Here is a 22,638-nt window from a genome sequence, read left to right as displayed (position 1 = left end):
TTTAGAAATATGATAAATTATTTATGTCATCTTGTGTAAAATACTACAAATGATATTCAAAATAATATCAAAAAGGTAAAAAGGTGTGTTTCAGTACATAATCCTTGTCAGTTTTGGGTTTTCGGGTTTTGGGTTCAAGTCCTGCTCAGGGTTTCTTTCCTTCCTCTGAATCCTTCTGGACTCTTGTGTTCAAACTGTTGGAAAAAAAAGTGACCTTTCTCGCATTTCAGATTTGTTTCTGGTATGCGTGCACATCAGACTTTGCACATCGTCCTCTGGGAGGATGCAATGAAGACGTGACAAAAAATACATTTTTGGGAGTTTATTTTGTGCCTTTAGGGCCGTTGAACAGTACAGTAAATGAATGAAGTCAGAGGGCCCTGTCCCTCATCACCTCCTGACTCCTCCCCCAAACCTCGATAGATATCCACACGTGCACCCCCCAACACACACACACATGCACACACACACACACATACACTGAGAGAGCATGGAGGGAAAGGGGCTACTCCTCCTCCTCACTCCTCCACTCCTCTTTCTCCATTCAGAGAGACAGATCCGACACAAAGTCTCTCCTCCCTGAATGGACTCCCATCTCTCCCGCCGCCGTCCAACGGGAAGCGATAGTTGCGTCTAGTTTTTCCTCTTTTCTGTAAAATTCGTCCCCCACCCACGCCATGAAGTCCAGAAGGTCCCGATGATGTTGTAGATAATCGTCCGAGCAACAACGACTTTGGAGGACTCGCAGGTTCAGGCTCTTGGGTGAGTGAGACACAGGCCGCCGCCAATCACACACAGACTTCCCTACTTCGTGCGTTTCCTCTCGGACACCATGAGTTCAGATGTCCGTGACCTGAACTCCCTGCTGCCGCCGGTCCCCGCAGCCCCCAACCCGAGCTGCCCGCCACTCCCCGTCACCTCGGCCCCTCAGTGGGCTCCCGTCTTGGACTTCCACACGGCCGCCTCCCCATACTCCTCCCTCGGAGCCCCTCACACCTCGCTAGGGCCACACTCCTTCATCAAGCAGGAGCCCACCTGGGGGTCCGCCGGCGACCCCCACCACCTCGACACAGACCCCCACTGCGGCCTCAGCGCCTTTACCGTGCACTTTTCGGGGCAGTTCACCGGCACGGGGGCCTGCAGGTATGGAGCGGCATTCGGGGCGCCACCTCCGCCGCCGCCCTCCTCCAGCCAGCCACCCGCCGTCGGACCCCCGCATCACCACCAGCCCCCCAGCAGGATGTTCAGCAACCCGCCTTACCTGACCACCTGCATGGACACGCAGCCTCCAGCCCGCAACCAGACAGGTAGGCCAGAAGCAGCGGAGGCCTTTCTCTCTCTTGCCATAACCCGAACCCCCTTCCTCAGAGATAGCGCTGCCTTTTTTCGGATGCGTCTGAGAGCCAGCTGATCGCATCGGCGCATCCCAAAGCAGAATCTGTCCTTCTCCTTGGGAAGATCTCGCTCGGCGAGATGCTCGCTCGGAACTCGGAGAAACAGGTGTGAGAAGTGGTTGCTTAGCATCTTGACACGTCAGCGTCATTCATTTCTGCCTGATGGATAAAACTAACTCCGATTAAATCACTTTACACGTAATCCAGCTCAGACATTCACAAAAATTCAGACATGAATGTTTGGATTTATTTTTTAAAAGGCTTATCCTTTTATATAATTTTACCAGGTTGTTGATAACTGTGACAGGGATAGGTAACAGGGATGATTTTTACCCTCTTTTGATTCTCGAACAGCTCAATTTGACACTTTAACTGCCTCAGTTTCTCCTTCACCCCGCGGAAGAAAAGTAAAGATCGAGGTTCGTGATGGTTTAGGAGTTCAGTTTGAGCAGAAGCGGTGATCTTTGCGTGAAACGATTAAATAATGGCAACCTTAAAAAAATCCCATGATGGCTTTATCGTTTGTCAAAAATGTCATTATTTAGCGTCACGAAAAAAAAACTCTCAGGAGGAGATTAAACAAATCTGGCTTTAGAGGGTGAAACGCTTGTTTTCAAAAACTTTAAGCACCAAAGTTCTTGAATGCCACTCAGAGGTCTTTGACCAGGGGACCGGATGTTGAGCGGTCGCCTTGAGGGGAAAATCTCCATCGAAATGAAAGTGAAGGCTTGCGAGGGATCGATATCCAGACGTCGCTGACTCAATCTGGAATTGTCATTTCATCCCTGTTGAAAGAATTTTAAATGTGAATCAATGTATGTGATAACAAATACATTTTATTTTGTCAATCCCTAAAACTAGGCACATACTATACATATTAACATAGAAATGTGAGTTACTTAAAAAACATATTAAAAAAGAAATATTAAATTGAAATCAGAATTTAGCTTTCTGTTCAATAAAGGATGCGAAATGGAAAGATGTGTAAAAAAATATACAAGAAATGGATAAGTACAGAATATGTTTATAGTCAGACTTCATAATTGAAGTAAAACGGTTTAACATGAATCAAGGATATTTTTTCTTGAAACTGTTTTTTTCATTCATCTGTGCTTTTCTGAATCTTTTTCAATCCCTGTTTTAACTAAATTTACAGGTAATAATTTGAAACATTTGCTGTAGGGTTGGGATTTGAGAGAAAAAGATTCAATTTTTATTTATTTATTCATCACCGGTTGCGTTCTCACCTATTCCCCCGCTCTCTTACGCACGGGGTAATGAATCTGTTTGCGGTCGGCCAACAGATTAATTAGTAATAACGCGCTTATCAAGCAGATAATTTAGGAATAACATTATAATCAAAGAACTGAGCCGACCTCTAACCTGCTTTATCTGCTCTCCGCTGTGGCTGGACGAGCTCAGACAAACAAACTGGCAGCAGGACTCGGGTCACACAACAGAGCTGATAGCAGCAGGGTCACCCAGGGACCATCACCATCCCTGCTTCTCTCCACTCTTCTCCTCATCATCCCTTGTTATGTGCATTTTGACTTGAATGACTTATTTGCTTTTGTATTTTTTGTCAAAATACCTGATACAAATTTCTGTGAAACTGAGCAACGAGGCTCAAATTGTTTCCTGTAAACAAGTAAACAAAAGAAAAGAGGTTTTTAAACTTTCTATTTCTATTTATTTTATGTATATATATATATACATATGCATATATATGTGTGTGTGTGAATGTGTGTGTGTGTGTTTTATATATATATATATATATATATATATATATATATATATATATATATATGCATACATATTTGACTATATATATATATATAAAATGCATTTATTTTTACAAATAATGCCTCTTTGTTTTGAATGCATAGGTTATAAATTCAAACTGCAAAAAAAGAAAGGCGGCCCGTGCACAGAAATTGATCAGTCACATAAGGTTATAGGTTATGGTAATAGCATATGTATGATGTTGCATTTGAAAAAATAGAAATGTTCTCCTTCCTGTTGGTTATTACTCAACCTTGTTATTATCATGACTCTCACTTCCGATTTCAGCTAAATAACTTAATAGTTCAGAGCATTTCCTGGTATGGCTATTTCATTTTGAACGGTTTGTCCGAAAGTGGACCCTCGCCGTCTGCTTTTTGTAAATATAAGTCCGGACATATTTTCATTTGACTAGAAGTAAGATTTCTTTTTTCTGTGTCAAATAGATTTTTCAGATATGTGGCTGCTGGAGACTAATACTACAAAATTACTATATACATATGTAGCTACTATGTTGCAACTCTACATATATTATGAAGGTTAATATATTGAATATATATATATGTAGATATATATATCTATACTGGTAGGCGGACAATAAAATCAATTTTGAGTGAAGCATTCTGTTTTCAAATATTATCGATTTTTACTTTAGTCCTCTCACATTTGTCGAATTCTTCCTGTATTCTTAGATTTGGGGTTTCCCGGTTAAATAATAAATAACCTCCCCACCTTGGTGTAGACACACACACACACACACACACACTGGCCCATATGCTCCATTAATTTAGATGCAACACTTTCACTGACTTTCCTTCGTGGATGGCTGAGTGAAAGGTGGGGAGGAGAGATGGAAAAAAAAAAACTTCATTAAACATCACTATTCATCTTCCACTCACCCCTTTTGTCCAACTTAAGCATGTTTGTGTGTGTGTGTTTGAGAGTGTGTGTATCTGCGGGTGATTTATAGTTGTGTGTTGTGACATTTAGTCAGTTGTGTCATGAGTCAGATCTGGTCCCACTGTCAGGCCAAGTTTCCTAATAACTTCACTGGAGGTCATGCTGGCATCGTAGTGTTTGGTACAATCCTGCCATTTGTCTGAATTACTCACTTTACTTTCACTTTATTTTTCGTGTTCATTTCTATGGCTATATCATCAAGTGATGGTAAAGAATGGCCGTTCACTGTATTGGGTGGGGGGGGAGATGTTTGCGACCCAGGACTGATTTAAGTGTCTGTGTCTGCTAGAGCTTAGATTAAATGTTCCAACTTTCAAGAATGATTTTTCACATTATCAGCCAAGACTTAATTTCAAGATATATCAAATTATCTATATATTATATTTCGGATTTTCTTCTCAACTTCAGAATCCAGTGAAAATCCACACAGGTTTTCAAATGATGTTTAGAAAGTATAAAATTGATTCATCTTTTAAATATGAATATAGTAGTGGATAGTCTAATTCAAATTTTGCATTAAAAATAATAACACGCTTTCTATAAATTTGTTGTGATATGTATTTAAAATATATCTAATTCATTTTTCCAGCTCTTGTTTTCAACGTGGCAATTATTAGAGTAGCGCCAAGAATGATCCGTTTCATGTCAGAGATCATTTCTAATAAAATCTAAAATTTCAAAAACTACCAATTTCAATGAGTGAGGTGTCACTGGTTCATCAGACACACACTCACACACACACTGATGTGATGAGTGTGAGTTTTAATATTCTCTCATCCGTCTTTGCAGGTTACGGCGCGGTTGCGTTCGACGGAGCTGGTAATTACGGTCACACCCCAACACACCACAGCTCGCAGTTCCCCAACCACTCCTTTAAACACGAGGACACTTTGACCCAGCAGAACACCATGGGTGAGTTTGTCACTCTGCGATATAAACACGACATGTTTAAATCCAACCAGAAATCAAAATTTATTCTAATAAAGCTCTGCGCCCAGATAGACACTAATTTGAAAAACAAAAATGAAGCCGGAGTATGTGAATGCATGGCAGCTCAGTGGCCCCTCACTTAGGGAGCGTCTGACGTCTCCACGGTGACCTTGCCTGTCGGAGAGATAAATCAGCCACATCCTGACCCGAGAACTCCCTTCTCCGCCTCTCTTATCCCCCTCTTTCATCCAGCCGACCATCCCTTGAAACCCTCCGCTGCGCGCGTTATTAGTAAATATGTAAAAAGTTTGTTTTTCATGGAAGCGTTTCCGCTGATTTTGTACAGCGAGGATCGCCGGCAGGCCTGGAGCAGAGAGGGATGTTGGAATGCAGGGGGGAACCGTCGGGGGAGCAATCAATTCACTTCTGGGGGAAGCAGAGAAAGAGAGAGAGAGAGAGAGGGAAAAAAAAGAGCACGGGGTCTTTATTTGTGGAAGAAATGAGCAAAAAAATGTTCGAGAAGGGCAGCAAAGGGCAAAGGTGATATCGCGGAAGATTGAACACCTTTATGTGTGTGTTAATGTGTGTATGTCTGCGCTTTAAAGGTGAGCAGCAATACCCTGTCCCCCCACCTGTGTACGGGTGTCACACACCTTCGGACAGCTGCGCTGGCAGCCAGGCACTGCTGCTGAGGAATCCTTACAACAGGTAACACACACACACACACACACTCACTCGCAGCCGTGTGTGTGATACACACGCTGTTTGTTTATAACAAAGAGTAATAATTAATCCTGCATCTGAGGCAACTGTTGGCAGGATGTCGCTGTGAACAGGATGTTCACCTACAGGACAGGTCTCTCTGCCTCTGTGGCTTCCTCTCCGCCGTTTGTTCCCTTTTCCTTTAGGCGGAGATTTTTTCTAAATAATTTATTTATTTCGCTTTTTTTCAACAATGCTGACTCACTATTCATATACCTACATATCTGAGGTGTGTAAGACTATTAAGCGGTCAAAGTGTGACAAGCAGTCATCCAGTAGAAACAGAAAATTGATTATTTTATTGTGTTTAAACGACACACAGCAGAGTACTTTGGTGTTGTTGTTATTGTTCTCCCCCTCCCCCCCGTGTGATTTTCCCCTAACAGCAAATAAAAATTTTGTCATTGTTCTTTCTCATCGGCGGGACATTCAGGTGAATGATGGTTGGAGAAATCGACTCGAGGCAGCGACTTTAGTCCCCATATGTGGAATTTACTCTTTGTTTTTTCGACACCAAATACCTCATTCTTAGCTCAGACCCGCTGGCTTGTATATGGATTTTTTGTTTTCTCTGCACCTTGCGCGTGTTAGCGAAAGCAAAAAGTCATCAATGAGTGTGAAAGCAGAAATGAATCACCTTACAGCACGTCTCATATTTATTTATTATCATTTCATCTTTTATGCAAGTACACTGTAAACCTATAATAATCTATATCTCTGCTGATGGTTCAACACCTATTTGGATAACTTGAGAACTGCGTCACCTACTATCACAGTGCCTGATCAGCAACTAATGCAAAGGAGGAGGAAGGGAGTGGTTTACAAGAGTGGGTTAGGACACAAAAACAGCTTAAATAGTGCATTAACAATGCTTTTTAAAAAAAAAAAAAAAATCTATTTAGCTCCTACAGTCACCCAAATAGCTACTCTGGATCTCTGGATGTTAAAAATCATCAATGTCACAACAACACCACCGTGTCACCGACTCAGTCATGCCTCAATTCTTTTACATATTAAAAATCATTAAATGCTTCAAGGCTGTATAAACAAAAGTGTCACATCCAAAGGGGGGTTTCTGAAGAAAAATAATTAAATGAATGTTTGAATGAATAAATGAATCTTACAGATTGCAGATACTACTTCGTCACATTCAACATTCTTCTAAATGATATGTTAGAGGATGAACATGAAGGTATCTTGCCAGCAGCGGTCTGGGGAGAGAAAATTAAAATTATAAATCTTTTGTTTATTGTGAAACAGTGCTTTCTCACCACAGGTTCCTGTGTTCTGCAGCATATTGCTCAAACTTTTTCTTTTTTTTTGGACTTCAAAATCATTTTGCAAGCTGCTTCACCATAAACCTGTCAGTGCTGTGATTTCCTCACATTTTAGATGGAAATGTCTCTTTTTAGACTTTGAAGGACGAGGTTTTCTGGCGCAGGAAGTGTCTGAAAGTTCCCAGGTATCGGGAGATGAAGTGGAATAGTTGTGGGAAAGATTCTGTTTGCATTTGTGATGCGTTATTGATTAACTCTTTTGTTTATACTACAGGGTCAGGGTGATGGCTTGATGACTTGTTCCATTTTTTAAGCAGTATCAGTCAAGATGCATTGTCCAATCAATCTGTTAGTTGGCTATACTCTAAATAAAGTCACAAGTACTATCTTCATTTTTTGCACTTTTTTGCAGCTTTCCTGCTCTTAAGCTACTGAGCCAAAGCACACTTTTAAAGTATATATTAGGACTGAGGCCCATAGGGAGCAGAAACTTAATAAAAACATTACAGCGGTTTAGACACTCACACACTTGATTGTTATTACTAATATTCAACCATTAAAAAGAACTTTGTATCACTTATTATGCGAAAATGAATAAGAATTAGTGCTCATAACACATTAAATGGCACATAATATACATTTATATATCATATATAGATATGATGTAGGAATGAGTGGTGATATGATGTGAATGGTTGTCTTTATAATGCATTGCAACACCAAATGCTACACAGCCATGCTGCACATAAAATTATATAATGATACAGTATCATATATAAATTATAGGTTTCCACCAATTTACTGCCCAAATTTCTTAACATTTCTAGATCCTTAATTAAAACATTCTTTCAAATATGTTGTAACTTCATCACTTTGAACTGCCGCTTTCTTTCTTTTTTTCTGCTGCCTCACTGAGCTTTTTTTTTTCTGATATACAGTCATAAATAACGTCCAGGTTTTTAATAAGCATCTTTAGAACGTAATAATTGGTACAGTTTAGGGAGGGACACCCCCCCGCACACTCCTGTTTGCTCATTCTGATGTTTCTAAATGAAACATTCCTCACATGCCCCTGACACCATGTTTTCCATGAGGAGCAGGCTGGATGGGGTGGACACTTTTTGTGTGTGTGTGTGTGTGTGTGTGTGTGTGTGTGTGTGTGTGTGTGTGTGTGTGTGTGTGTGTGTGTGTGTGTGTGTGTGTGTAAGAGAGAGAGAGAGAGAGAGAGAGACTGAACGTGGGTGTGGGGGTCAACATGGACTTGGAAGCCTGTTGGTCTTCTTTGTCATAAACATAACTGATAGCTGCCCGGTGTCTGCGGCCGCGCGTGTTTGCACACACACACACACACACACACACACACACACACACACACACACACACACACACACACACACACACACACACATACACACACACACACACACACACACACACACACACACACACACACTCACACATAACACAGCGCAGGGCTGGGAAGGCTCATATGAGTGGAGTCTGTTGTCTTGATTTTGCGGCCTTGGTACCAAGAGGTCTGTATATACTCTGCTAGCCAACAGCTCATCTGGTGGAACAGCATGTAATACAAAAAAACAGTGATTTTATCAAGTCTATAGCCAGAGTGGGGAAGAGAGAGAGGTTAGACAAATAATCTAGTACTCTAGTTAAGTGTCTACCCTCTGAGAATCAGCAGTTGGTCTGTCAGGCAGGCACGTCCACCTGCTAGGAGGCAGTGACTGTGAGTGGAAACTATTAGCAGATACCACACTGGACCTTGTAGAACATCCTCTCGGCTTTTAGATCGCACTCTGTCATCATTTGTCCAGTCGGAGTCAGTGCAATCTGTGCAATCTTCAAAAGGACTGCAATTACATTCTTATGCAGAAAATACATTTATTTTTGAGTTATCTCATCATGTTGGGTTGTTCTTGATTTGAAGTGAAACGAACTCCAAAGAACCTGTTGAAACAGTTAATCTGATATATCAGAATGTGATAGTTCCCAAAGGTCAAAGGTCTCTGTGATGTCACATCTGACCCAAATGATGTTTGAGAAACTCCTTTAAGGAATTAGATCCAGTGAACTCCTCCTCTCAAACTAGAATATGCAGGTGGAAAGTGTGTAATCCAAGGAGGGATCTGTGAAATTATAACTTTCTGGAGCCAAAAGTGTAATTTACAAAAATTATGACACATTTTTCAAGTCATAAAAAAAACAGTGAGTTAAATTATTGTAAACGTATTGTCGATTTTTAGTATACTTAACTAACAAATTGCTTTTTCATGTGGCCTTCAGCAACATAATGCAAGAATTTTAATAGAGCCCAAGGTAAATGTTTGTCATTTGTCAAATCCTTAAAAAATAAGTTAGCTTTAAATAATTGATGCTTTTCTATTAAAAGTTGTTATATTTCCATTATATAAGGATATGAAATAAATATATATATAGGCAGTTTCTAATGTAGATTTGCATTTCATGGAAGTGCAATGGATATTTTTAAACAAACACTTGGATCCACCTAAGCAGTAGAGATTCTAACAGATGTATCCTGTGCAAACAAGTTACAATGAAGTGCACAGAATATTTTCAGATATTGATCTTTATTTTTGATAAAATACGAACGATGCAAGCACATAAATGAGATCAGACAGAAAAAAAAGTTTTCACTCACATCCACTTGAGTTTGTAGCTGTGTAGCCGACAGCGATACACACTAACACTTTTGGTGTAATAGAATTCTTTTGACTAACCAACCGTATGTTTGTGGCTGCATGTTAAAAAAAAAAGAGAGCTCAAGGTCGCGGAGTTTATCTCAAAACCTCACAGATCAGTTGTTTAAATCATATGCTCGGCGCTCATTCTAGCAATATTTCAGTTTTGCTGCGCTGGCTGTTTGCCCCCCACCGGACTGTAAAACTCCAGCCTGTGTAGTATTGAGCAGGTACCAGGCACGGTATCCACCCATCGGCCGAACTGCCCAGAGCTGGCAGGTGGTGTGATAGAAGGAGTGTGTGATGAGGGTGTGTGTGGTAAGAGCTATAAATCCAGAGTTTGTGTGGGTTTAATCACCTGGCAGGTCTGAATAATGAGTGTGGGAGCACAATGAAAGATGGCTGTTGAAGCACAATGTCGACTTCTTTAACTGCAGACTCCTTTAACTCACTGTGTGTTTGTGTGTGTGTGTATGTGCTGACATTTCTCACCAGGACAGAATAAGTTAGACACACACACGCTCTCACTGTCCTCAATGACAGTCCATGCACAGCTCATGAGTTTTTTTTTCTACATTTTTGTCTTTCCTCCACAGTGGTGACAATTTATATCAAATGACCTCTCAGTTGGAGTGTGTGGCATGGAACCCAGTCAATACACTGGCATCCACGATAAAGAGGTAGGAACATCCTCCATCGATCTCTTTAAAAAGCAGCAGCCGGTAAAGTTTTATGTTGAGTAAGAAAGTAGGGAGCGGATTAGACGCAGCTGATCGCTCGGCCGCTTCACCGTAAAATCGTATACGCAAAGGTCCACGGTTATAGCTTTTAGCTAGACAAGGCAGTAAAACAGGTCACTTCAGGGGCTTTTTGGCATTAGGAAAGTGGAAAACCCGGTCTATAACACCCGGCACTCATCTTCAACTTTATTTTAAAAAAGTACACTGACTGGTAGCAAAATAGTTTTTGTTAGTGATGCCTCAGACAAAACTTTTTATTTTTATTTCTAATAGTCAAATACACTCGAGCTTTTCAGGCCGTCGTCCAGCTTATCAGTGGTGCCGGGATGGCTGTCCCTAAGAGGTTTCTCGGATAATTTTCTACAAATTTCGGGGTGATTTCCATTAAAGTTTGTTTGTTTATTTTCTAGGGGAAATGAATTAGAATTTTAGTAACAATAATAATTTAGAATTTTGAGTACAAGTTTGGAATCTTCTTTCAAAATGTCAGTTTTATCACAAAAATAAACAAAACACTGATCTACAGCAACACGTGTTGCCATTTATTAGAAAATCTTGTATTTTAGGTCTGAAAATTCTTACTCGAAATTCCTAAACAACCCCTCCCCCCCTCGAGTAGCTAAACAACACCAAATCAGTTCAGAGGTGAGTTTTGAATCTGGTCACACTGACTGCTATGTGCGTCTCCCACCTTTTCCGAGATCTAATTAAAACCGAACCCCGGAGAAGTAACAGCATGATTACACTTGGATCCACTGACCGCGGCACATGTCACCGTGACCTGCAGCGTTGGTTGGCATCTGTGTCGACTCGCAACATCCATCAGTCTCGACGATTAGACGAATGTGTGTATGGGAACTCGTCGGACCGAGCTGTGTGTGAGCAGAAAGGGCGTAGCTGCATTGTTGTTTTGTGTGCGGAGGTTATTAAATCAGAACAGATGAGCGGCTGAACGTTATGTTCACAGCAATTCTGAAGCAATAACGTTTGGCTTCGTTACTTGTGTGTGAAGCGAAAGTTTTCCAAAAAAGGTTGATTAAGGTATTGCGGTTTAATCTGCCAGCAAGGTAAAGCAGGGGAAGATAGGGAGGCGTTATGGGGTCTTAAAGGATGAGGAGGAGGAAGAGAGAGGAGGAGGAAGGGGAGGGAGTCAGTGGGAGATAAAGAGGAATGGGGCGAGGAGAGGGAGAGGAGGAAGAGGAAGTGTAGGGGAGTGGACCTCAGAGAGGAAGAACACACAAAACAGTAAACCACAGACACACAATTTACCTGGGAGCTTGGTGACTTCAGCGACTTTGGCTTGTAGAACATGTGGTTGAATCAGAGAACCTTTATTTGAATAGCGTTAGTGAAAACAAACAATACAATAGTCTTTACCAAACTGAGAAATCAGCCATGTGCTCTAATCTAAATATTATTGTGGATCACTTGGAGTAGATGCGATAGATTTCTCAATATTCTGTATAAATATACCCTCGTATGTAAATGTGATCAAGTGATGGATCTACATACTTGACCGGACAAGAGACAAATCCAGTCTCTTATCCAGCAAAATGGCAGAGAGAGAGCTTGGAATGCAAACATTTTTGGTAATTCTGAGTCCAACCATCAGCTCCCAGTGGACCTTCCTTTTACTACACAAACCTCCTGACAGAAATGCGGCTTCCTAAAGATGTTATATTTACGTCCTGAAACATATACCCTACCCACTGGGTTTTCCCATTTTAGAGATTAAAAGTGTCATTTCATTTCCACAAGATGATTCCAGACTGAACATTCTCATTTAACGCCCACGCTGATAATCCGTGACTTCAGCCAGATTAAAATATTTTGACTTGAATGACTTTATACACCTAATGCAGCTTGCAACTCGTCTATTAATAGATATCCAACAGTGCAGCAAAATAATGTGAGCTCTTTTTTCCATGGCATTATTTATCCCTTTGGGTTTTCACTGGATTTATAAGAAATACAAAACAATGAATTTAGGACTCTGGCTAAAGCCTTGGTCATCTCGACCTGGGGCTTGAATATAATCACTTAAAAATGACTACATGATTTACATAGCGATGACTAGTAAGTATTAAAATGCTATTTATTCTACACTAACACTGACAATGACTTATTGAAATATTTCTCTGGTCAAGTCTTGTTACAAATAGTTTTCCAGATTAGCCAGTTCATCGTCCTTAAATACAGCGAGGACTTCATTGGGTTTTGTTGAAGGATGTGAAATAAAAATATATATAGTTGAAAATTAAATTTGATAATAATTCATGCTCTTTATCAGTGAGGCAGAAATACAATTTATAAAAACCTTCACATCCACCTGGAAGTTTTCCGGAAGAGATTCCTGCCGAAGCTAACAGGATGCTGACTCCCATTGCCCTTGTATGGTCAGACACAGTGAAATGTAACATATTCAACAGACGAGCGCCTTCTGTTTCTCTGTGTGCTATCGCTGGAAGATATGATGGGCTAAACTGGCAGCTGTTTCACACACTGAGGGGATTGTTCCGCTCTCGAATGTGTGTGAGATGCTGTAGCCTATTTATTTGTGAGGCACAGATCTGTGAAGTGGGAAAGGCATAAGTGGATATATGTAGTTAATAGTTGTTATGTAGTCATCACACACAATACAGAAGCTACTTGCAGTTCCACTTCGTAATAAATGTGTATTATCCTCAGTGGAAATGGACAACCGTCTCAAACATTCAGATGTTGTCACTCATTCATTTGTCGTATGTGAAATAATGATGCGTCATCGCCATTGTTATTCTCAATAAAAGAGATGAAACCAATTTCACATCAACACACTGGGTGCAGTGATGTCACCCAGGACTTCAGCCTGTGCAGAGATTTTTTTTTTTGTTTGTTTTTAAGTCATGTTTCGGGGGCTTTTTCATGATTTGATCATTTTCATTTTTATTATATTTTTTCTCAATTTTTCAATTGCATCTACTTTTCATTTAATGTGACCTTGTATATATTTTTTAAATAATTTCAAATTCATAAATGTGTAGAAAATATTGCAGCTATGTTTTTTTAAATCCAGCACTATACAGACACAAGCTTGGCAAGGTAATTATTTTGACTTATATCAGTGGAAGACCACTTGAAGCTGATGTATATAAATTCAATCATGCCAAATGTTTACATCTGCTTTATGTCATATGATAATAACATGACTGACTCCTCCGGCTGCATCAGTAACACTGAAACAGTTTTCCAAGAACACTTGTAATATCAAATAGGTAAAAACACAGCATGTGAATGTGCAGAGATGTTAAGAGGTTGCAGTGATTTGCTTTGTGTGTTAAAGAGACAGAAACTCAAGAAACATCAAGATTCACCCACAGGTATCAGCGTGGATTAAACATGAGAAAACAACTTTCTTTATTCTGCAGGATTCAGCTGGAAATATGGTCCTCTGGTCAAGAAAAAAAAGATGTTCTCAGTAAATCAAGATGACTAGAAATGACTTGCTTGTGTTTTGCTTTACGGGATGTATGTGACAAGATGAACGTTTGAATGACGATGCCCTCCTGACCCAACCTGCACAAAACACACTCAGTCAGACGTGTTCTACCGTTCAAGTGTTTGCTACAGCCTCTGAATTTACCGCTTTCAAACATTTTCTTGCATCTGTCTCCTTCGCAATCGCCCCTCTGTCTGCAGCAACCTTCCCATAACCTCCACCTCAAGTCACTTTAAGTAATTGTCAACCGACGGAGGAATTATTGCTCTGAAGCTACGGCTCCATGCACACTGGGCTATTTATATTTTGGAGTGAAACAAGAAATAATCTGAATAAGATAGATATCACCCTTTATCTCACTTTCTCTGTGTGTTGGCAGCCATGCGGCAGGCTACGACAGTGATCCCAGCACCCCCATGGTGTACAGCTGCAGCACGCAGTACCGCATACACACTCACGGAGTCTTCAGGGGTATACAGGTAAGACTATTCGGACTTGCGTTCATCACACAGCTCTGGGTGTTAAGCGTGTGCTGTCCCTGTGTGCGAAATAAAATTTCTTTGTTTCGTTGTTTGTAATCGTCTTGTCGTGCATTGCTTTCACACATTTCTTCCTGATTTTGTTTTCATTTTGTTCATGCATTTTTCTCGGTTCTTTAAAAAAAGTGAGACTAGCCCTAAGCATCTGATTATCGATTCTGTATCAGATTAAATTCATGTGACTGGATGCTGATTTGTCTGTCTGCTGAGCAAATGATGTGAAATGAGAAAATAATGATGTACAATGTGAGGCCTTCCAATGGCCTTCAGGTGTTAATCTTTATATGCAAACTATAACCAAATGAATCCTCCAATGCTTTCATGCATCCAAAAATATGAAAACCTGAATGACATGGAAATAAATAAAATTTAGATTTTTTTTAAATGAGTGGCCTGTGGTTAACAAGGAAGGCTGGAAGAGCCTGATCCAACGGACAGACATGTGAGGAGGAAATACTGATATGCAGCAGAGCCCAGAAGGCTACGATACACACACACAAACACACACACACACACACACACACACACACACACACACACACACACACACACACACACACACACACACACACACACATATTGCATACATATATTTTAAAAAGTTCCTGAAGGCCAAAGGGAATCTTTTTCCACAAATCCATTAGTAGCAGAGAAACATGCACAAATGCAGACATATGTAGGGTTACATTGGGTGAAGATACACTTTCCATACGAAGGCTTGTATGTTAATAAATCATTACATTTTAATTTTTGTCTGTCAGCAGCTCTAAAGGACAAGGAGCAAGAGATTCTCCAGGCCTGGTCTTATTTTACAGCCCGACTTTTTGGGAACTGCTTCATCATTCACCCGCCTCATTTTCTTTTCTTGGCTTCTTTCATTCTCTGGTCACCAAAACGGATTGCTTCTAACACACATAAGTCGTCTGGCTCAGTGTTTAAGAATAAACAAGCTCTCGCTTTTGTGCTGCTAAAAGCGCAGTTGAAGAGCTGCTAAAATGAGAGGGGACTGATAGAGGGGCCATCATTTTTATCAGGGGGATTACACTAATTCCCAGGTGCAGCCAAAGGAAATACATCTGACAGCAGCAGAATCTCATTCCCTGTTTGGCTCTTCTTTGTTTGAAGGGCAAACCAAACTTATTACACAGTTTGATGAAATGTGAAACTTGTGATTAAGAGCCATCCGCTGCAAGCGCTGAACCACAGCTGATCCCATCGTTCTGCATGTCAGCAGGTCACTCTGTCGTCTGGGTTTTTAATGAAACCAGTAACACCTGCAGTCAAAATCTGGCCTGCCAGTCAGCTGAACCGATTGTCAGCCAAGTCTTTAGAGCCAAAAGGTTTCAATATCAATTTGATATATGAGAAAATTATTTGAAGTTAAACACTGTCCATTTAATACATTTTTTTTTTAATTCAACAATCTATTTATTTGACACAGATAACAGGTCTTATCCCAAATTGAATTGTTGATATAGTAAGAAAAGTTGGACCCGTGAAATGTTGTGCAAAAATTTTATTTTTGACTTTCATCAAAACCTCAGTAATTGCATATTTTTTGACAGAAAACAATAACATAACATAAAAAAAAAGTTACCTTTAAAAAGCCTACATGTTTCCAGGATGGCCAGAATCTGTCCAGAATGATTACTTTATGCGTAAAAAGCTTAATTATGCCAAAAACAAAACAAAACAAAACTTCTCCTGCCACATTTTGAGACCACATTTGCATCTAAAAAATTGGTTAAATAAATAATTTGTGTTTTAAATGACATGTTTCTTACCATTTGCATGTTTACTTGTTGCTGTGTCTGTTGTCAACGTAAGCATTGGAAGTGGCCCTTCCTGTTGCACTTCTAAGTTGATGAATAGAAACGGGGCTGGCTCTTGCAACATTTGATGAAACACTGGGGAAAATTAGGTGCAGATGACAAATTGTGAGTATAGAGACTGTGAAAGTAGCAAGGAATGGGATGAAGGGGTGGCAACAGTTGCAGGGTGGAAGGAGAAGATAAGGGTAATCAAGATAAGTGGGAATTACGTGTAGAAAAGAAAAGTATTTGGTTGATAGAAAGTGAAATGGGGAAAACATACTTTAGCCTTTAACATTCCAGAACAAAAATTCAAAAAAAATAAACCTTGATTTATTTTCCTGGTGAAATTAGTAGAGAAATTTGTGTTCAGCCATGTGTTATTTGCAGTGACTCTCCTCCTGGGACGTGCAGGGAGCAGCAGGGGTTTAATGGAAGGGGTCTGTCTAAAAGGCGTGACTAACTGCTCCCTCTGGGCTGCAGTCAGACTGAGGTCATTTTACTGCTAATTATCATCTAATGACAATAAATAATGAATGTGGGCATTTTGTTATAAAGATCCAAATGATCTCCACAGATTGCATGCAAATATTTACAAACAGGGCAGCCTGTTGTTTAAATTAGATTGTGCTGGTTTAATTACCAGAGGCTTTTGTTGGTTTTGATTTAAGGGCTTCGGTTTTAATAAAAGTGCATGTGTGTGTGTATCTTTGTGTGTGTGTGTGTGTATGTGTGCGTTTGTGCAGGATGTGCGCCGAGTGCCGAGCATCGCTCCAGCGATTGTGCGATCCGAGAGCAGTGAGAAGCGCCCGTTCATGTGCGCCTACCCAGGATGCAACAAACGCTACTTCAAACTGTCCCATCTGCAGATGCACAGTCGCAAACACACAGGTAATGCCCGCATTACAACAGCAACTATTTTTGTACGCATAAAGTTTGTTTTTGTATGTGTAGGAGTTTTATGGTAATTTGTTCCCAAATATGAAACTGCTTCTTTTTCTATATTCAATATTCAATTTTGGCTTCCCAAACCATGGCTCTGTATCCTTTATCTCTTGACTCAGAACAGCATCTATTGAAAAGAGGCCTTGCATAGTAGCAGTGACTCTGAAAAGTCCCCCTTTCTCTTTGTGTGTGTGTGTGTGTGTGTGTGTGTGTGTGTGTGTGTGTGTGTGTGCGCACGCGCACACCCAGGGGAGAAACCCTACCAGTGTGACTTCACAGACTGCGGGCGAAGGTTTTCTCGCTCTGACCAGCTGAAACGACACCAAAGGAGACACACAGGTTTGGTTATTTATATCACCTGGGTTTATTTCCTTTATTTCTCCTGCCTTTGTTTGCTATTTTTCTCTCAACACATGCTGTTTGCATGAGAGCCAATATCTGGACAATGCCATTGTAAAAAGTGTGTCTGTGTGTTACATTCTCTCCTCAAATGATGTTACAAAAGACTGGCCAGACTTTGGAGTGGCTTTCCTGCAAGCCTGTGCTCTACTCTATGTTTCTATCTCCCCCTCCTTTCGTGTGTGTGTGTGTGTGTGTGTGTGTGTGTGTGTGTGTGTGTGTGTGCATGTGTGTGTGTGTGATGACAAATTTGTGTTTTCTGTATGTGTGATTTTTTGATTGCGTGAATATGTGTGTGTGTGTGTGTGTGTGTGTGTGTGTGTGTGTGTGCGTGTGTGTGTGTGCGTGCATGCACACTGTAAATGTCTTTAGGATTTAAACCCTACCAATGCGAGACGTGTCAAAGAACATTCTCTCGGTCTGATCACCTTAAGACACACACCCGGACTCATACAGGTAAAACAAGTGCGTAAACTTTTATTTTTTCATTTCTTCTTCATCCATTTAGTGTTTACACATATTACAATATACAATATTTATGATATATAATTAAATTCTCAATTATTTACTATTTCCTCCATTTTCAAATGACCTTCACTCTAATGTTTGCCCTCCTGTCATCACCTGCGCATCCCTCTCAGGTGAGAAGCCGTTTAACTGCCGCTGGCCAAACTGTCAGAAGAAGTTTGCCCGGAGTGATGAGTTGGTGCGACACCACAACATGCACCAGAGGAACCTCACCAAGCTGCAGCTGGCGATCTGAGTCTGTTTGGCAGATTTTACAAGCAAAGATTAGGGCACCGTCTTCCTTCATATTCCGTCTCTGGTCAAATCAAACTCATTTATTATGAACAGCCGGCACTTGGATAGATAGAGCATCCAGTGTCCCCTGGTACCGTTTAATGATTTCTACTCTGCTTGCACTCCTCATGTAATGGACTTCCTCTATTCTTAAATATTGAAATCAATGCAGCAGGATTTGAATTATGGCGTTCAACTCCACAGACCTTTCTCATCAAACACATGGATGCACAACATAATCTGGACTCTGTGTTTGGGGAAGGGCCCTTGTTCAGTAAAGTGCGCTGTAGCACAAGGGAATCACTGGACTTCTGGATCCGCCTTACTTCTCAGGGACCAGGATCATGATGAAATGATGAAAGCAGTGGCTCCTCTAGGCTTGCAAATGTTATCAGACCAAAAAAAAAAAAAATCAAATTATTACAGTTGATAGTTTCGCCTCATGGTGGTTTTGACTCCTAAAAATCTTGTCGCTACGAGCTGCTCTTTCAATGTAAATGTTTGGAGAAAAAATCATTTTCATTATGTGTTGCGTTTCAAGTTCAGTTTTAACAGTAGAAAACGTTTCCATCCACCCGCTTTGCTGTTCATGTATCCAACTGCTCACATCCGTGGTCATAACACAGCACCTAACTTAAAACCCAACCTGGTGAATCGGGTGAAACCTTTTTAAGAACTAGATGTTTTGGCTTCTGATCATACAGTCTCACTGACCAGTTCCTAAAACAAGATCCCAAAACTTGTAATAGTTCTACATATTTGCCTTCCCACCAGTTTTGATGTTGTTTTCATACATGTAGTTCGTCTTCTCTGTTCAAATTCAGTAGCCTTGAATCACCGAACTAACATTTCCGTTGTAAATTGGTTTCCATTAGATCCTTTCAGATTCCCAAGACAGGTTAACAACGGCTTCACACCATTAACTCCTCCGGACTCCTTTGTTGTGACCTACGACAGTTTAGAAATGCCTTTAGGAGAAAATCCTAACATTATGCATTTCGCTTTGATTACCAAAATGTGATTTCACAAGGAGACAGATATTGGCATATATGAATAGGAAGCCACTCAGTAAGGATGTGCTGTATCATCAATACAGTAATGTAGTCCGATATACAAAGCTATAATACAACTTATTTGAATTTTAAACCTCACATTTAATATGAACACATGTAACTGATTAGCTGGAATCATGTAAGTGAAATCATTTGAAAGTTTACTTTTCTTAGTATAATTATTATCATTGTTATTAATACTATTAAAACAGGGAGTGACTGTTTAGATAGAGGACATGCTTTTTGCAAGACATGTCATAACGCAGGTGGTTCATTTACTAAAAAAACAGCATCCATCCATTCAAGGAGATTTTTCTCATAATTTCTGTGCTCATCCAAATGTCTTAAGGAGGTCTACAGGGAAATCACATGTTGGTTTCGATGAATGCGTTGTCACGGCAACTGAATCAGTCAAAGATTCGATTGAACAAACTCACACCAACATTTCCTTGCATTCTCATCCCTTCTAATTGACATGCTGAAGGGATCTTTCAGGAAAATAACCCCTGAACGGCTCCAAGAGGAACACGTGTGAACACACCCTTGACAATAGTGTCGAAATATCTTTACCTCTCGGACCCAAACAATTTAATTCCTGCCGAGAAAATAAATCTCTTCAAACGCGTCACAGAGACGATTTCACTTGTTATAAAGAATCATAATAATCACACTGTAGATTTTAGCTGTTTAGTGTCTGAAAAACTGCAGCGATTGCCGCAATAGTTTCTCAACTGTGCATCTGCAGCGGTAATGGGTATTTATCTCACCGTAATGGTGCAGGTGAGAGTGGCTCCAAAAAAGCGTGCTTGTGCTATTGGTGCCATGTTCAGCTCAAAAGCAACCTAGTTGTGTGTTTTGAATAGTGTCTGCTGTGTGTTTAAACAGATGTAAATATTAAAAAAGTACAAAAACAAAAGAGATGAACCACACTGTTGTACACTGTACATACAATTTGGATTTCCACTTTAATATAAAGGTGATATTTAATTGCAAATCTCTTTTTTTTTTCTTTGATAATGCCACATGTGGGTCAAATGTCAGGCTTAGTATTAGACTAATGCAGCATAGAGCCATATTGTGAATATGTCTTGTTATTTATTTTTCTTTTTAAAGACAAAGATTGCTTCACTGGAATGATTTAAAAGGAGAGAGGTGACGCAGCCCTCTATGCCTTTTTTCACTATTTTTATAAAGATTTCCACACGCCTCTGTGAATATTTTGCATCTGACATCGTCGCGGTGTTTGTAATGAGTTTTTTGGTGTTTCATCTCATCGGCATGATAATGTACAAACTCAAATTTTCCTTTAGGGGTTTTAGATGTAAAAAAAAAGAACGATGCAGATGTTCGGCTTTCGTTTCCGAGTAGTGTGAGATTTCGAGATTTTCTTTTCCAGACAGAGCTCGGCTCTCTTGGAGCTCTCGGTGTGTAAATATTGCTTGACTTTGGCAGTGTGCTACACGCTGCAAGCCCTAAAATATGTCTGCTGGGTCACACTGGCTCTGTGACCGGGACATTATGGTCAAGATGTAAATAATACTTCTTCACCATGGGAACAGAGCTTTCCATGTTGAAAGTATATAACTTAAGTGATATATTTTTGACTTTCATTGAACGGATCCAGGAACTGTTAATATTTTCTTCAGTCTTACTTTCTTTCTTTTCTTTATTTCTTTGATGTGTTTTAATAACTGAGTCATAAAGAAGCAAATGTCAGTGAAACATTTTGTACTCCAAAGTGTGAGATTATTGAAAATGGTGGTTTCCTTCTGTGTAAATGTATTGTGGCTGTTTTGATACAGTAACAGTTTGTCTCCCTGGTCTTTATTTATCACATTGCGATGGTTATTTCTTCTGTTGTCCCTCATTGTAATTCAGCATAAAAGCATTAGTGTCAAAAGCCAAAAATCTTTTTTTTCTTAAATGCACTTGAAATGAAATACATTCAAAAATGAAACGCATTCATGAATGGATAAATTGCCGACCTTGAGTGAGGTGGTCTTGTTCAGTAATAGATCCTGCTGTGTGACTGAACCCCCTGCTTTACTTTTAAAAGTCAATTTAAATATTGTCAGAGACATTCATGATTGACTGGACCGAGGAACAGAACTCAGACCTTTTTTAAATGCTAAAAGAGACAAACAACACAGTACAGTAGAGTACCATCCACGTTCCTCTCTTTATCTCGAACCAGATTCTTCATTGCATTCCTTGGCTCCCCTCACGGTACAAAAAAAAAAAAGGAAGATAAAAATGAACATGTTTTCTCTCAGACTCTCTCAACTCTCTTTCACTCCCCTTGCTTCCTCTCCTAACCCCACACCATGTCTCATCTTTCTTACACCCTCAACTTATAGCTCACCTTTTTATTTATGACCCCGGACTTGCACAATAGCCCAGTGCCCCGAGTAAGACGATAGTATATTCACAGCTTTAGAATGCTCCTCACCGGCAACCGTCTGCAAGAGAAAGCAGCGGGGCCCGAACTTGGAGACTGAGACGGATCGAGGCAAAGATGGATAAAGACAGATACAGCAATGTTTCTTTTGTGAACTTTTATCACAAGTTTAGCCAAAGTGTTAGTGTAAATCAGACGTGTCCGATTCCCCCTGTGGAAATCCCCTGAAACTCCCCAGGGCTCTTGTGCTATATCTCAGCTGTCGGACAAGGCCTATATCTCCAGTCTAGTGTGTGTGTGTGTGTGTGTGTGTGTGTGTGTGTGTGTGTGTGTGTGTGTGTGTGTGTTTTTATGTGAGTGTTTACGCGTGTGCTTTTTATGTTATATCTTTGTACCAGCCTCTTGCTACTCTCTTTGAAGGGAGGTAACTGGTCAGTGTAACTGTATTTTTGTCCACATTGTCTGGAAACATCTAGGTTCCCTACTTGTAAGATGTAAAAAAAAAAAAAAAAGGAATTGAAAAAAAAGATGGCTCAAGGCCTCGAGGAGCATAGGAAGAGTGGTGACAAAATCAACATGAATTAATATTTGAAAGTCAGGATTGTGCCTTAAACTTGAGCCAGCTACATCCCATAGCAAATCACATCCACATTAAG

General features: G+C 40.2%; 1 protein-coding gene across 4 annotated transcripts; it reads left to right on the top strand.

Annotated features, from left to right (window-relative positions):
- The first annotated feature begins 520 nt into the window (after positions 1–520).
- wt1a (WT1 transcription factor a) lies at positions 521–21,536 on the top strand. 4 transcript variants are annotated; one of them, XM_086163062.1, is made up of 9 exons: positions 521–1,307; positions 4,926–5,048; positions 5,672–5,774; positions 10,416–10,499; positions 14,417–14,516; positions 17,134–17,278; positions 17,582–17,671; positions 18,104–18,187; positions 18,373–21,536. In XM_086163062.1, exons 1-9 carry the CDS (start codon positions 833–835, stop codon positions 18,492–18,494), a joined length of 1,326 nt encoding a protein of 441 aa, XP_086019188.1. In that variant the 5' UTR covers positions 521–832; the 3' UTR covers positions 18,495–21,536. The 4 variants fall into 4 exon arrangements, with proteins under 4 accessions (XP_086019188.1, XP_086019187.1, XP_086019190.1 ...); XM_086163061.1 differs by having other exon boundaries at positions 18,104–18,196; XM_086163064.1 differs by lacking the exon at positions 10,416–10,499.
- The last annotated feature ends 1,102 nt before the right edge of the window (positions 21,537–22,638 follow it).

Source organism: Fistularia commersonii, chromosome 17, assembly GCF_037954325.1.
Source record: "Fistularia commersonii isolate RoL2024-O1a breed Wild chromosome 17, RoL_Fcom_v1.0, whole genome shotgun sequence".
NCBI lineage: Eukaryota > Metazoa > Chordata > Actinopteri > Syngnathiformes > Fistulariidae > Fistularia > Fistularia commersonii.
This window is presented reverse-complemented; position numbering and strand designations above follow the sequence as displayed.